The sequence below is a fragment of the Salvia splendens genome, chromosome 6, assembly GCF_004379255.2.
Source record: "Salvia splendens isolate huo1 chromosome 6, SspV2, whole genome shotgun sequence".
Taxonomy (NCBI): domain Eukaryota; kingdom Viridiplantae; phylum Streptophyta; class Magnoliopsida; order Lamiales; family Lamiaceae; genus Salvia; species Salvia splendens.
Genome location: NC_056037.1, coordinates 8,712,682 through 8,728,951, shown reverse-complemented (window position 1 = coordinate 8,728,951; position 16,270 = coordinate 8,712,682). Strand labels below are relative to the sequence as shown.

The 16,270-nt window shown below is 35.1% G+C and overlaps 2 protein-coding genes, 1 long non-coding RNA gene and 1 pseudogene across 4 annotated transcripts; 3 read left to right on the top strand and 1 right to left on the bottom strand.

The window, feature by feature from the left end:
- The first annotated feature begins 76 nt into the window (after positions 1-76).
- Positions 77-4,856, top strand: LOC121808172 (proline-rich receptor-like protein kinase PERK10). Of its 2 annotated transcripts, none has more exons than XM_042208554.1 (8): positions 77-396; positions 1,259-1,411; positions 1,749-1,874; positions 2,638-2,781; positions 3,095-3,226; positions 3,749-3,856; positions 4,057-4,166; positions 4,609-4,856. In XM_042208554.1, exons 1-8 carry the CDS (start codon positions 156-158, stop codon positions 4,693-4,695), a joined length of 1,101 nt encoding a protein of 366 aa, XP_042064488.1. In that variant the 5' UTR covers positions 77-155; the 3' UTR covers positions 4,696-4,856. The 2 variants fall into 2 exon arrangements, with proteins under 2 accessions (XP_042064488.1, XP_042064487.1); XM_042208553.1 differs by having other exon boundaries at positions 3,746-3,856.
- Positions 4,857-5,567: 711 nt separating this feature from the next.
- On the top strand, positions 5,568-7,562 carry LOC121808220 (annotated as a pseudogene).
- A 627-nt stretch (positions 7,563-8,189) lies between these two features.
- LOC121808183 (sphingolipid delta(4)-desaturase DES1-like) lies at positions 8,190-10,235 on the bottom strand. The gene is made up of 2 exons (XM_042208569.1): positions 9,892-10,235; positions 8,190-9,170 (listed from the first exon to the last, which is right to left on the bottom strand). Exons 1-2 carry the CDS (start codon positions 10,039-10,041, stop codon positions 8,337-8,339), a joined length of 984 nt encoding a protein of 327 aa, XP_042064503.1. The 5' UTR covers positions 10,042-10,235; the 3' UTR covers positions 8,190-8,336.
- A 1,372-nt stretch (positions 10,236-11,607) lies between these two features.
- Positions 11,608-12,953, top strand: LOC121808228. The gene is made up of 2 exons (XR_006052143.1): positions 11,608-12,416; positions 12,482-12,953. It is a non-coding gene; the product is annotated as an uncharacterized LOC121808228 (long non-coding RNA).
- The last annotated feature ends 3,317 nt before the right edge of the window (positions 12,954-16,270 follow it).

The window sequence follows — 16,270 nt, the reverse complement described above, 5'->3', positions numbered from 1 at the left end:
AGAATATTGTCAATAATTTATTTGTTCCTTATTCGAACCCTGGCTATCTATGTAAGTTGTTATGATTTGTGAAGGCTCTGCCTAAATTCAAAGCGCAACATAAGACTCTACTCAAATCAGCACTGAGACTCTGAGAGAGAGAGAGAGAGAGAGAGATGGGAGAGGACATTATCATGGTAGAAGAAGAGGAAATAGCAGCAGCAGCTGTTAATGCCGCCGAAGAAGTAGTAGTAGAAGAAGAAGATGATGATGATGATGATGACGGTCCTCCGCCTGGATTCCAGTGCATTCTCACTCTTCAGCCGCCGGATTACGACGATGAAGAGGAAGAGGATGGACCGCCGCCTGGATTCGACTTCGTCGCCCCCAAACCCCCTCAATTACTTCCTTCTTCTGGTTAGGTCTAAATCAGGAGCTAAACTTATTTTCTTCAACAATATACTTTATAATCTTCTGTTACCCCAGTCTCTTGTTACTCGACTACTTCAGTTTTTTTTAATAACAAAACAAAACAATAATAGCATCTTGCTGATTTACAGTCATATTGTGGTTTATTATAAACAACCTCTTTTCATGATCGTATCGCTCTTCGCCGTGTTTTAGGGATTTCATGAGCTAGTATTCTGCTTTGGAGATTTATAGCTTGGTTTAATCGATTTCGGTGAAAGTTGAACAATTATACAGCTTCTGGATTTGTTTGGAATTGTTATTAGTTAAAGATGCTATGGGCTTGTCCTTTTAGTTCTTTTGGGGAAGGCGGATTGCGGTGTTACCCTATCTCTGTGCAAGGATTGCTACATTCTATATATCAATGTTATGGGCGCTGCGTTAGATTGGCATGTGGCATTTGTTAACAATGTTGTTAAGCTTGCAAAATCTAGCGTTAGGAGGTAGGATAAGAAAGAACAGAGGGACACAGAGCTATAATTATTAATGTATCATTGGATACTTGGATCTTTATCAACCAAGAAAAGGGGAAGAAAAAAATTCTATGTCCATTTTTGTAGTTTTTGTTGTCAAAATAAATGAAATCAACTAGTTATATAACTTCTCCAGCAGTTATCTTTTTATGTTGCGTTGGCTTCAAGTAATAACTGGCCTCTTTTCTGCCATGTTTGATATAAGACCTTTTCTGCATCTCTCCCTTTGGACTTTTTAAAGCTACATTAACGAATCCTCTTCATTTTTTATTATTTAATGTTAGCTTTGTTTGCGTACCTGAAATATCAGTCTTAAGAAAAATTAATTAATTTATCAGATATGACAAGCAGCAAACAAGACAACATGGATGAAGATGATGGTGATGATGATGATGATGATGATGATGATGTTGATGATGATGGGCCACCACCTGGATGGGAGTTTAGTAAACTTGTAAATGCATTGGAAAACACAACACCAAGCCCAACAGGTTGCAGTTTTTATTTACTATCTAATGGTTTTGGTTTGTGAATCATCTTGGTATCATTCTTCAGCTAGCGTAATTTAATTATCAGACTAGACTAGGTAGATACATTTATAAGTTCAACTTACCACTCTTTAAGTTATTTGATTAAATGTTGCTTTTCATATGTATAATGATTAATGATTATTTAAATGATTGGGAAAATGAGAATTGCAGGTGGGGATGTTTTTGCTCGTGAACTCTTCTTTGAGGATAAACTTGACTCATTTTGTGGTTATATTCTTTCATATTCTTTTTATACTTGGTGTACCATTCCTTAGATTTGTTACCCTGGACATCTCAGATGTAAAGGAGGAGAGCAATGAAGACTTAGATGAAGGTCCACCACCTGGATGGGAGTCAGTGCTGCTGTGTCAGATGCCACAACCACAAACACCACCACTCCATCCGCCATCAACTGTGTCTTCCAGTGAGTTATGCCTCGGATTCTTTGTTTTCTAGTTTGAGTGGCACATTAACTTATTTGTGATGCATTCTATTCAAGAGGGTATAATGCCCAATTGTCATATAATGAAATGCATATTATGTGTATTGTATGTATTCAATCCATGAAAATTGTAATAATTAAATAGCAATGTATTGTGCGTTTTCCTTTTAGTCAGAAGAATGATTTCTTTTGAGTGTACTGGATCTGTCATCCTCGACAGATCTTCATGTTGGATTAGTGATGCAAATTAAGATAATATGAATATGATAACCCCTGAGTTAAGTTGAGAACTCAACTCTACTATCACTTTACTGACAACAGAGCTGATGCCGCTACTTAGTTGTAGTGTTGTACTAGTTTCAAGTTCCCTTCAGGCTTTCCTAAACAGACATAATTCATCAACACTAGTTTCGACTTTTCTTTCCTAGACCGCTGTTAAGTAATCTAGAGCAGCCACTAATGTTTCGGACAATCATTCGAAACTCTCTCAACATCAACATAGCATTAATGTTTCTGGATATTTAACCTCCAGTGATGGAAGCTGAAATTATGTAAATTACATAAGAAAAGATCTGAAATGCATCAATGTGTATGGAATCTGGATATTTAACCTCTGGTGATAGAAGCTGGTGAAATATGTATTTATTTGGTCATTTTTAATAGGAAGTGGCCCACAATGTGTAACAGCTGCATATATGTTTGCTTGCTGAGTAGTATCAGAGACAGCTAACTTGGAATATTTTAGATTGTGAGATGGGAAGCAAACCAAAAATTACAGAAATGGATGATGAAATACATCAATCAGAATTAGAAAAGATGCCCACGCCAGGGAAGTCTTCACCAGCTACACCTCCAACACAGCAGCTGCTGTTATCCGAACAGCCTTCTGGTATGTTTGTCGGATACCTTGCCGTGTAATAATTCTAATTTTCATGTTCAAATTTCTGTGTGTTCAGTAGATCTCTTCAATTTCATAGGACGAATTCTTCTCTGACTACTATTCATAGAATAATGGTTCATGCCTTCTGTTCTGGGTCATTTCAAGTTCTGCTCTCTGTAATGTGGCAAAATGTACCGGTTTCCTATGGCTTGCTGTTTATTAATTGAAATTGTCTATGCTTCATTGAAAGTATTATTTGAGGAGTGCTAAATGAGGTTTATTTATTAGCTTTGACAGATTTTGTCCTTGCTCTGCTATTTAGATGCAGTAAAAAAAGAAGAAAATAAGAATGATGAGAAGAGACCAACACCTATGCCACAGCCTGCATCTCCTCTTCAACAGCTTCAGTCAAAGCCACACTCATTGACGCCAGTGCCTAAATCATCATCTTCTGGTGAGTATGTTCATCACTGATTTCCAATTTCCAGGAATGCAATAATTGTAGTTCCTTTGTTAAGTCAGTGACTGCTAGTTGTGGTGAATACATATCTTGTTGAAAATGAGTCTGCATCTAAAACTTCCACATTTAGTAAACATTTTCTTTTAAGAAACTTGCAAGCTTAATTTAGCTTCCTGTCAGTTTTGGATTCTCTGTTTAGTGTTAACTTTCATTGAACTGAAGTTTGACCAAATATATGTGAGCTTAAATTGCATGGTAAGGCTTATGTTCAAACAATTGATACAGAATTAATTTTTAGAATCTTGAAGCAAAGTGGATTCATTAGATTTGATATCATGATGGTCAAAATTTTACAATGGCTATTTTATTGTGTGTGTGTGTGTGTGTGTGTGAGAGAGAGAGAGAGAGAGGAACTCTGACTTTAGCATGTTCCATCAAAGAACGCACACCATATTTTGTGCTTGGTTTTCACCTTTTGATACTTGTATTCACACTGGAAATGCTGTACTGAAGCAGAGAAAGCACAGCTAGTTTGTGGTACATGCCGAAAATTGTGTCTGTATCCGCAAGGAGCAAAGTGGATTAGATGCCCAGGATGCCAGGAAGTCAATTTCGTCCTAGCAGGTAACAATCGCTTGATGCAAGGACAGTCGCTTCCAGCCAAAGATTTTTCATGTCTAAGTAACTTGTTTATTATCCGCATTCCACATTCCACTGAAAAAGATGACCTATGTCTGTTGGACGTTAAAATTTTCCCTTGATGGTTTTGATATCCAAACTATGTCATCTGAGCCCTTAGACTGATGTCACCCAACCTTCTGCAGCCCATGAAGTTGGACAAGTAAATTGCGGAGGCTGTGCAGTGCTCCTTATGTATCCACATGGAGCACCAGCAGTTCAATGCTCTTCCTGCCGTTTTGTGACTGAAATCGGGGTATGTTCCTATTTCTGTCTACAAGCCACATGATAAGATATAATCACCTTCTACATTCTGATATCGCTTAGACATGATCGTATAGTAGAAGCTATAGGTGTGTTTTTGGGTGATTGGCACTAGAACGATTGAGTTTTCAGATGGATTAGACTCAACTTGAACACCTCCAGCGGGGATAGCTTTTCATTACTCTATCCGTCCTACAAGAATATGCATTTTTTTTCTTTTTTAGTCCGTCCCACGAGAATATACACTTTTTAATTTTAGAAACTTTTTCTCTCTATTGAGGTGGGACTCATTCTCCACTAACAATACTTTAATTACTTTTTCTTTTCTTACCCCTCTCTTACTTTACCAATTGTACATTAAAACTCATGCCCAACCAAAAGTGCATATTCTTATGGGACGGAGGGACTATTTGATATCTCACCTAAATGTGTAGGCACACAATAGGCGGCCTCCTCTTTCCATTCAGCAGGCGCAAGCTCGAGATCAGAGAAGGCGACGTCGTTCCACCGGAGTCCGGTAGCCTTTAGAGTACAATCTTGAATTGTTAATCACGCATACTAATTTTATTGTATATCTTAGAGCTATTAGTTTCCTTCCATTTCTTCTATCAATTTGGCGTAATATGCTAAAAGCTTCAAAACTTTTCATCAGTTCATTATTAGTGTCTCATTTCGTATTTCATTCTATTTTTGGATCTCGACTCAAGCTATGAAATACAAAACGTATGGGCGTGAATCATAGTACTATATTTTAAGGGTTTTGTTTAACTTTTAATTTAGTATTAATTAATTGTGCTGGTAAAAATCGGGCATTTTGTCTCAATCAAACTTAATTGTAATACTCTTGTCGTATAGAAAGTTTATTTTGGAATGAAAAGGAAGACAGAAGGAAGTAGTAGTAACTAAAAAGTCATTTTTTGATCTAAAATAGTTACATAAATCTCAGTCATAATATTATTATTGATTAGTAAACATTGTAAAATAATAATGCCTAACTCTTAAAAAAAATCGAAATTTAAAAATAGTAAGTTTCACTTAATTGTCATGTCCAATTATGAAGTACTACTATATAGCTAAAGAATGAAATTTAAAAGTTAATAATTGTTCGTATTTTGGCTGAGGAAAATCAACTCGGATTCAGCTACCTTGCGAAGTCATTTTATAGCCGTTGTAGAAATAAGCGATCTGGGTTTATATGTTTCTAAAATACAAAGAATATCAGTAAGAATAGTATGGGATGGCATTCGAGTCCAGCCCAATAAGAAGCAGCCCAGCTAAATGAACAACTTAAAATGACCAAAATATCCTCTGCTTCTTCAATTCATTTTACAGTGCACAGAGTCGAAACACATTGACTTCCTTACAACCAAAAACAAACAATTAATCACAGAGAATGATTCCAGAGCAATGGGCGCCTCCATGCAACTCTCAATGCATCCATAAATACGCTTCTCTTTTCAAATCCCATGTAATTTCAACTGTTTACCTTTTTTTTGTTTAAGTAGTGCTGAATTTCCTTTGTTTTGTGCTCCATGCATCTACTTTGAAGCATAGAATGGATTTGGGAGTATTTTGCATGTGTATTTGAGATGACAGTAGATGATTTTCCTTAATGTAATATAACCTCAAACAAGTAATTATTGTGATGGTTATAATTCCGCATCTCACGAAGGAGAATTAGTTATGAATGGTGCATGAGCCATTGTATTTTTCCCGATTTGCATGTACTGGCATTTCTAACTAGTAGTATATCAGTAGTCAATACTTGTGAAATATTAGAATATTCTTGAATGATGGAGGGATTTAGTTTGATATGAAAAAATCCATTTCTCGCTGCATTCGTGCATCACATTGCAATTGATAAATACCTAGTGGTTATGAGTTTCCTTGTGGGGATTCCGTTCCCAGTAAAGACAGAAATTTGTTAATCATAATATCAGTTTTTAAACAAATATAATAACATTAATTTTTTTGTTAGGTTTTTTGGAACCCCTGATCAAAGTGTTTGAGGGTGGAGGACTATTTTGTTTTGAATAATTGAATCGGATTGCTGTTTGTGGGAGAGTTTTAAGGCAATTTAGGGGTATTCCATACATGTATTTGACATAACAGTAGATATTTCTTGTAATGTAGTATATCCTCAAATTGGTAATAATCATGATGGTCTTGAACCGTATATGCAGTAGCCTGGTAAGGAGAATCAGTTATGAATGGTGAATGATTTATTGTATTTTCCCCAATTTGACAGTTACCCATGTTTCTAACCATATCTTAGTTAACTTACGCAATTATCCTTTTAGGCGTTTCAGTATTCTTGTGGCAGTAGTCTTATTGTAGTACTTGGTAAGTATTTGTGAAAGAGACACATAACCACCTGGACGGCTGCCCCTAGAATGGGTGTGTCTTGTAATAGTTCTATTTGGATGACCATTTCGGGTATTGTCAGTTCTATCATATGCGATGATACAGGAAGTGTGTGTGAGATACTGTTGGTTTCAGGTATAAAAATAGGTAGAATGGCTGGTTGTTTGCAAACATTGAGTAGATCTTTCTGTTCCTAATCCTGCTTTTTGTTGTTGGAATTTGTTCTTGTTTATCTGATTAGTCATGTGCTGATTTCCCTTAGGGAGAGTATTCTGCAAAAAGGGATGTGATGCTGATGGCGAGACATGGGACGAATGTAAGTTTTGAATCTGCAATTCGATTTCTTTCCTTATAAACAGACTACAAATACCGTGGTATTCTTGCTTTGTAATTAGTTTAGTAGGGAACTCTGATGCTATTGATGTAAATTGTAAACTCAGGTTTGGGAGAATGTGACGAGATATGCTACAAAGACCCCGTCCTCAAGGACAAGCAGTGGAGTGCCTATATTGATCGCTCCCCTGGTTCTGTCAGGTACTCGGAGGTTCGTGCCACCTCAACTTCTTGAACACTTTCAGTTTTCTTGGTCGTGCCTAATTGCATTCTTGCTTTCAGGAATGCTTTCGTGCTTGCATAGCTGGCTGTAGTTACAAGGTAGGCAAGCTCACTTTGAAAGTTAATCGGTCAAGATAAATATTTGACATAATGCTTCAACTATTGCTTTATTCTTTTGGCTTGCAGTTTGATATTCCTGCAGAGAAACTGAAACAAGTTCATTCCAGACCGCCAAAGCCTGCACCTGAAGAGAAACCGAGACCACCTGCTGCTGAGTCCAGACCCCCTCTCGTCTACGTTCCTTGTGGAGATGAGGTTCTGAACACTTCTGCATAAGCATAATCGGACAACAGTCTTCAACAGAAATATCTCAAACAGGGCCTCAGAACCCAGCATTGCATTTCTTTTCTGGGTATATTTATGATGATGACAAATTTTAGGGCTAACTGCACTGAAATGAAGGGCAACTGTGCATTGTATGAATTTCTTACTTAAAACCTTTACTCGTGGTGACTGGTCTCAGTAAAAATTCGAAGCCACGTAACAGCATTTGAGCACATTGTAAGTTGTACTGACTAAAATTACAATGTTAATCACAGTTTAATTTAGGACGGCTATGAAACGAACTCCAATAGTTTATAATAAAACCAAAGAGAGAGGGTAGCTTTTGTTTGGAGGTGTTTTTTCCCGAAAAATAGAAGATATAAGATTAATGCTCTCTATGTCCCATTCTACTCACTTTTCTTATTAACTCTAATATTTTAATTAAATACCTCTATTCTTAATTAAAATAGAAATAATGCAAGTAGTTTAAGACAAATCGAAAAAGAAAATGCGAGAAGCATGAGACGGAGGTAGTTAATATAGAAAACTACATAAAAGATGCGTTCAATACAGAAGAGAAGATACTCTTGTTGAGCCTTGAATTTCTTGTCTAATTTAGTTCTTACATTGAAATATATTTAGTTCTTACATTGAAAATATTTCAATGTAAGAACTAAATTAGACAAGAAATTCAAGGCTCAACAAAAATATTGAATATGTAAAAGTCTGAATTTGATCTGGGATGATATGTTAGTGAGAAAAAGAAATATGATTACTCAAAATCAAGGAAAAACAACTCATCCAATATTCTTTCTCAAAAAATAATTAGCATCAAGAATTTCATACATAAGTAAGCAGCCGAAAGCTTCAGAAAAGAATTATAACAAACAAATTCACTATATTCAAAAATCTTACACGCCTATTCAGACTTGTTCTTGTCCAACACTGACTGACTCCTCTTCATCCGGCTAAATGGCCCGACTGTTCGATCCATTACGTACATGTAGATGACCTGGCTCCATGACTGATACGAATCAAGATCCTTGTAAAACTGGGGCGCAATCTCCCTCACCTTGTGCAGCTTGCTCCCGGGGATTCTTGGGAAGTCGTGGTGCTCATTGTGGTAGCCCACGCTCCATGCCATGAGGTTGAGAGGGCCGTAGTAAGAATACGTTTCTTGCTTTGGATTGAACACGTAGTGCTCTGAAATGAAGTGGCCGGCCATGGGGTGCATCCCGCCTCCAACAAACGTGGACAGGATCAAATAACTGAAGGATTTCCAGCCGAAGAGGCAAACGATGGCAGCATCAAGGGCCAGTTGGATAGTGAGGTTAATAAACTCCCATATGCCGGGAGGTTTTGGCTTGAGAAACAGGGGCCGGAGAGCATAGAAGAATAGTTGGAGAACAACCCATATGGATTTTGAGACGGTGTTTCTCACAACCTTGGCTTCTGTGAGGCTTGGGACGTCCATGTCAAGTCCGTCCACCCCTTGGTACCTATGGTGCTCGAGGTGATACTTCTGGAAAGTAACGGACATGGGAACGCCAATGGGAAGGTTGGCGAAGATTCCTAGCCACCGGTTGTAGACAGGAGTCAAAAAGGCTAGGTTGTGGCTAAGCTCGTGAATGGCCAAGAAGAGATTGTGGTTGAGGAAAGAGCCGAAGAAATATGCCACTATAAGTATCTTCACCCAGGATGCGTTGTGTAAGAAAGTCGCAGTCCATAGCTGAAGCAACACAACTGCAGCAATCTGCAATGAAGGATACAAGGTAAATCTTTATTCAATCTAATTACTCGAACCTTTTCCGAAGCATTCTGTGCATTGCGGTTTATTAAGACACGCCAAATGCTAAATAAGTTAATGTTTAGCACAATCATCCAATTCACAATCCCAGAACAGCAACCCTCGACTCTACTGATCATCCATACAGATGCAAAATTGGAAAACCAAAAACAGGGGATTTTCGGCACAATGATCTCGTCTTACTCTAAAACAGAAAAGGGAGTACTAATGATTCATCTCAAACAACTATAGTACTTAGATTCTAATGCTACAGTAAAGTATCAGAAGAATCGCAGAATACTTCTCAATATTAGGAGGCAAAGATTTTTGAAATTCTGATAAAATAGGAAGACTATATCCACATTAGAAATGAAATTCACAATCCCCTAGTTGAGTTTTGACAGAGTTAAATTTCTTTATCTTCAATAAGTAATTTTCCTCTTGCAGTGAATGGCTTAATCCCCATCAAAGATCACTTCTAACAAAAACCCTAGCATTGATCATAAAATGGCAACAAAACAGCTAAAAACTTTAGCAGTCGAGCGCGCGCACATGAATTCAGGATTGAATCACAAAATTAAATGCACCAAAATCAGAATGCAGCAGAAAACAAACACAAAATGAGTTTCAGCACAGATCTCGTATGAATTCTCGAAATAAAAACCTACATTGCAAAACGTCAACAAACCTTAAGGAAAGCGAAGGGGTCAGGGCCGAATAATTGCTTGATTTGAGGGTATTGAGAGAGAATCTGCCTCCTGCGTGAAGCGTGAGGCTCATCAGTGTAGGACCAGAAAAAGTCAGTAGCCATTGCTCCCTCTTTCCCTTCAAATCCCATTGCTCCTCTCCTCTCTTCCTCTCCTCTCTGTCTCTCCCTCAGATTGCAGTCGAGTTTTATTTGAATACAAGATCACGTTTTTACGTTATTGCCCTGCTAGATTTGCTCTATCTGATAATATTCTTGTCATGATATGATGGGTAATTTGGGAATTATAATCATTATGATTGCAACTGCACATGGAGCTTGATTCCCTTTTCAAATTGGACGCATATGATTTTAATAAATGTGAAAAGGAAAGTATACTAAATTTAGCCAAATACCATGAACTGTTTGTTTTGCAAATAAGTTCACGCATTCCTTTTTTATTACCATGGATGTTAAAAAATATTTTTATTTTCGTTTGTCTCATAAAATTTATCAAATTTCATTTTTACTATTTTTTTATAAGTGATCCAACATTTTACTAACTCATTTCACTCACATTTTATTATTATAAAACTATTAATTTAAAAATAGGACTCATATTCTACTAACTTTTTCAACTCATTTTTCATTACATTTCTTAAAACTCATGTCTGATAAAAATGTGATAAAATTCAAAGGACGGAAGGAGTATAAAAGAAAGTAGGATGTGAGACCAACTTTAATTATTATAATAATAATGTTATTGTTATAACTTATAATACTAAAAACTAGTGCTCTTAATTAATAAATAATTATAGTATAATCAATTAAATTATGATCATATATTATCATATAATTATTATTATTATTTTATTTAAAATTAATAACTAATCAATATAGTCTTAATAAAAAATTTAAATTGTGAATTGTATTTATAATGATATACACAATTGAATATTTTTAGTTAGGTGTTTCAACCCTAAAATGAGTATAAAATAATTTAATTAAAAATATTCAATTGATTTAATTTGTTTAAATAATTAATTTAATTAGGTGTTTTGTTCTTGATTAATATTATGAATGCAATTAGATGTATGTATAAATGTCACGCCCGCATTTTCTAAGGATAGAAAACACGGTTGATCGCGACTAGGGGAGGGTTAAAGAAGCGGGGACGAAAGGGGAAAACAACGCAAATCGACCATAGCTCGAAACAAATGGGAATAGCTCGAATAAAATCAGAGTATCTCAACAATCAATAACTAAAAAAACAATATTTAGCGGAAGCACTTCGAGAGTAGAATAATGCTATGTATGAAGACACAACATATTCTAGACATTTGATAGACATTCTTCACTTTTATGCTCAACACCCACCGCGCTCGTCACCGCTCAACCTGCACATTTTTAAAAAGAAATGCAGGGCTGAGTACTTGATGCACTCAGTGGACTCATGCCGAAAACATTTTATAAAAAGTATTTATCATGCCACCATTGAGTGACCTTGAGGTTTTAACTTTAGAAATCGCCCAAGACACAAAAATCATTTCCATCGTAAAACTCGTGACTGCGCAGTCATTTTCCCATAGATGTCTACCATATCTGATCCACTGATGACAAGGAATGTGGCCACATTCCAAGTCACTAGACCGGCCGACCCAAAAGACGGCTCACGATCTCCATAGGTGTACACTAGCCTGAATAGGGACTCACTCCCTAGACAGACCTGAATTCGATTATCTATCGATTATCCATTGATTGACAAATATTCATATCATTTTCACATAAAAATATACTTAGGGCATTGCCCTTATTTAAAAAGAAAGTCCACCTCAAATGCTTAACTCCTCAATCACTTTCTGCTTCAACCACAAACAACGTCCAAAGTTCACCCTTTTTAAAATAATATGATATGCTAAAAATTAGACTTTGCAAAATACCTTAATTTAAAACGATGCATGCATCCTACGTGCGTGTGCTCAAATTATTCATCATTCTTTCACATAGATGAACATACATATTCTCGCACAATCAGTCCAACGCCTACTCAAAATTATTTAATTAGCCAAGTAGAAGATACTAAACGCAAACTACAGAGCAATTAAACACAAACTCTCCAACCCATTTATTTAATTTACAAGGCCCAACTAAAAGTATTAAAGTAACCCAACACTTAAAAGCTAAAGCAAGAAAAAGAAACAGTAGCATAGTATACTCCCTGCCACCACACGTCTACTTCCCAAAGACAACTCAAACCAGCAACTCTCTCTCTCTAAATCTCACGCTCTCTCTGCCATTCTTCTACAACTCTCACAAATAAGCACAAAGCTCACTCTCAATTTCTCGTCTCTTCCTCTCCTCTGTACTCTCCCTTCCCTATTATCAATTTTGCAAAACGTCAATCCAAATTCTCATCTCACAATTTAAAGTTTCAAAACAGAAACTGCAAAACCCAAATTAGCTCCGTCACCGCCGAGCTCCAGCCGTCTCAGCTCCGTTCACCAACCGCCGCCACCAAGCACAAACCGGTACGTCTCTCTCCCTTTTCCCCATTCTAAACCTTTTATTAAGTTTTCTAATTGTTTGATTTCAGTTATTAATGGGCATCAAGAATTGAGTTTGGAAGAAACAAAAAGGCAACATCTAATCATTAAAGGTCGAGGCTTTAATAAATCATTCAACAATTTTTCAAGGGTGAAATAAATTCTCATGGAGGAACTACCGTGAATCATGAACTATGCCAAGAAAATTGAGGGGAAAAGGCTATACCTGTTCGTTTCAAGGAATGAACTTCAATGTGCAAGGGGAAAACTTGATGAAACTCACGGCTGCCCTACTCCACACGTGATGAAAAATTTGTGGGACGGTTTGGGTGTATATATTCACGTATAAATTGTAGATTTGAAACTGATATGGAGTAGTATAATAATTCTGTAGAGATTTGGTTTGCTGGAGAGATTTTAGGAAGTTAAGATATGGGGAAATCGTTTGGTGATGGGGTTTGGAGAAATATATTTGACCAAGTACATGACTACAAATTTGAAATAAATAATTGATTTTTTTTTCTCTTTGTTTTTAAACGGGGTGTTACAATAAAACACTAAAAAGAAAAAAAAAGAGAAAAGAAAAGAAAAGAAAAAGAGGAAATATAAACTAATGAGGAAAAAGAAGAAGAATGGAAGATAAAACACTAAAAAGAAAGAAGAAACTAAAGAAGAAGAAAAATAAGAAAGAAAGAAAAAAAGAAATCACATGTTTGGTACTAAATTGAAATTTCAAAATATATCCTCCATAACAAAAAAAAATTAAATACTTGGTACCTAGGGTTATTTTTGTCATTAGGTACCAAAAATGATATAAAATTAAGATCAAGTATTATTTATGTGCGAAAGTGAAAGATCATGTACCATTTATGTGATTCACTCTTATAATAAAATGTAAGTGAAATGAATTGGTGGAATGCGGAGTTAACCTACTATTTACCGTTAAAGTGAACTAAGACTCCTATTCGCAAATAGACTAAAATAGTAAATTGGAATTTCAAATGGCAGAGAGAGAGTATTAGATTTAAGAAATTGATGTTTAATTATTTAAATGAAGGAAAAAAGTAAAATAAGAGGGAGAAGTAAGTAAGTTTAATTAAAGGTGTGACGTTTACAAAATGAATATGAATTACGGAACGAAAGAGATTATTTTTTAGTAGTATCATTATATAGTCATTAGATTATGTATATAGTCATTTTGAAGTTTAAACCCTAAATTATTGACGTTTATGTGAACTAATTCTGAACAATTGATTTTTACAATCAATAGTAAGTATAATAAAAGTCACAAAAATATTTAAAAGGTTTATTTTTAGTAGAGGAAAGTTGATTTCGCTCATCAAAAGTCAGCTTGGATTTTAAAGATCTATATTTAAAATAAGGTAGAAAATGAGACGTTGTTTGATAATGAAAATAAAAATAATCATGATGTCGTCTCTGGTTCGATGGAGTTACAGTACTACTTTTAATTTATTTATCTTAAGTTTAAATAATACTCTTTGGATGTTACTACTACTTAATTTTCCTTTTGGATAATCGATTTGTTTCTTTTAAAACTAAGTACTTTGTTACTCCGCACATTTTTAAAATTACTCTGTTACTACTTTGTTATAATTCAATATTTCTAAATATTATAAGTCAATATTTTTGAGCAATAAGTATGTTATTAATCAAACTAGCTAGTGAGCCAATCCGGTGACGATCGCCACCTTGATTGGGATCGTGAAATGATGGAGGAGAGAGAGTGAGCCAATCCGGTGACGATCGCCACCTTGACTCTCCCCCTCCTCGGAATTGAACGCCGGTAAACCTCCTTCCTCCTCACTGAATCTACTGAGTATATCAACCTCAAACTGCCTGATCCTTCCATTTTCCTACCACCACCACCTTTTTTTTAATTTCTTCCAATAAATTGTTTGTTTTTATCTTAGTAGTACTCCTATGTATAGATAGTAGCGGAATGCCCTCCCTGGGCTGAAAATGGAATAGCACAAAATTCACGTGGGCTAATTAATGCTTGAAGGCCCAAGGCGGCTTTTGTGTCACCATCTTTTTTTATAAAATAAAATAAACCATCACTTACATATGGAGTATTTAATTTCAGTACACTGAACTAGGACATTTATTTGCCTGCATGGATAACTATCTCATTATAGCGTTAGATCGATGAGAGAAGCCACCTTTGAGTCAATTTTGAAGGGGAAATAAGTTAATAACCCTCCCTCTCCCTCCTTCCAAAATAAAATATTTGTAATTGTGGTCTTTTCTGAAGGATGTGATAGGGTAGTGGTAGTCTAACATGGTGAAGTACTGGTCAAGATTTTGTGGCAATGTGATCATATTTAAATTGAAATTTCAATCTAAATCTGGATTGGATAGTAGTATATTTATAGTTGCATTGACGTTATGTTATATTGAGTTGCATTGATGAATTATATGTTGATTTGAGTATACAAGACTAAATTTCATTTTTCATGATAAAATGATCAGTTTTGACCCAATAAGAATCTGATGATTTTAGGTTGGGTTTGGATAAACTTATTATTGAGTTGGGTCCATATTGGGGAGATCCGATAATGACCCAATTGACATAATTTTTTTGGCCTTCATTTAAGTAGCAGTTATTTATATTAAGAATGAATCTATAAACGTAATTTGATGATTAATTAAAAAAATATTTCAGATTCGAGCCTAATTTTTAATGATTTCTGAAGTTAGAGATTTAAATAGCAGTTATATATAATAATTAATATTATTAAGAATGAACATAGAATCGTAATTTGACAATTAGTTTGTTTAGTTGAATTTTTGTTATATGTTATTTATTTGAATTAGTTTGTTTGTGAAACTTTTTTATAATTCTAGTAAAACTATTTATGGCACCATAAAATGACGGGCACAATATAATACTCCTAAGTAGAGAAATTATATGCTGCGTACCTTATCCGGGCTCCTTATGTGAGCACCACTCTCGTTTAACGCACGTTTAGCGTTGTTCGTTTCGATTTGTATATTTAGTTTGATTTTAATACATTAAAAAATGTTATTGCAATTTTTAATTTCACAAAATTCATAAAAAAGAACTCAATTTGCTCGTTTTCTCTGTAATTTCAAATAAATTAATAAAATAACAAATCGAGCTTTGATTTTTATGAATTTTGTGAAATTAAAAATTGTAAAAATATTTTTTTAATGTATTATAATCAAACTAAATATATAAATCGAAACGAACAACGCTAAACGTGGGTTAAACGAGAGTGGTGCTCACATAAGAAGCCCATATAAAACATGTAGCATACCATTTCTCATTATTAAATAACTAGAATATAAATCCCAACTATTCAATAGACTATAATCTTGTACATGACCCATTCCATTAATTAGGATAACATGCAAGGGACTAAACCAACTTATTTCACGAGTTTTTAAGTACATTAGTCGAAGTAAATACAATGGATTATCATGACGGAAAAAAAATTGCTTAATATTCAAATATCGAGAAACGAATTGAAGGTGAATTATTAAAATAAGATTATTAGTACTTTATAGTAGGTCATTCATATCAAGGAAGAGATCAAGTAAAGGACATATGTCGACTTGTAATTCGATCTATATATGACTCACAAAGCACAAGAAGCTTTGATCAACCTCGTCTCAAGCTTCATTCAAAATTCAAATAGAGGAGTCGAGAATATAATAAGGTAATTGGGTATGGAAAAATTGAAAATAATTGTCTCGTGTAATTATCTTAAATCTGGATGACGTGAGGTTGATCCATCCAGTACATCATCATGCTGGTTAAATATTACAATTATTAACTATTAATATCTGCTTCATAA

What these genes read in the sequence shown, in the direction of transcription:
- LOC121808172 (XM_042208553.1), top strand. Translation starts at nt 156, where the DNA reads ATGGGAGAGGACATTATCATGGTAGAAGAAGAGGAAATAGCAGCAGCA. An exon ending in CACAACACCAAGCCCAACAG is followed by an intron (nt 1,412 to 1,748) that starts GTTGCAGTTTTT and finishes TGGACATCTCAG; the next exon opens with ATGTAAAGGAGGAGAGCAAT. An exon ending in GCCTAAATCATCATCTTCTG is followed by an intron (nt 3,227 to 3,745) that starts GTGAGTATGTTC and finishes GCTGTACTGAAG; the next exon opens with CAGAGAAAGCACAGCTAGTT.
- LOC121808183 (XM_042208569.1), bottom strand. Translation starts at nt 10,041, where the DNA reads ATGGGATTTGAAGGGAAAGAGGGAGCAATGGCTACTGACTTTTTCTGG. An exon ending in ACCCCTTCGCTTTCCTTAAG is followed by an intron (nt 9,171 to 9,891) that starts GTTTGTTGACGT and finishes CCTTCATTGCAG; the next exon opens with ATTGCTGCAGTTGTGTTGCT.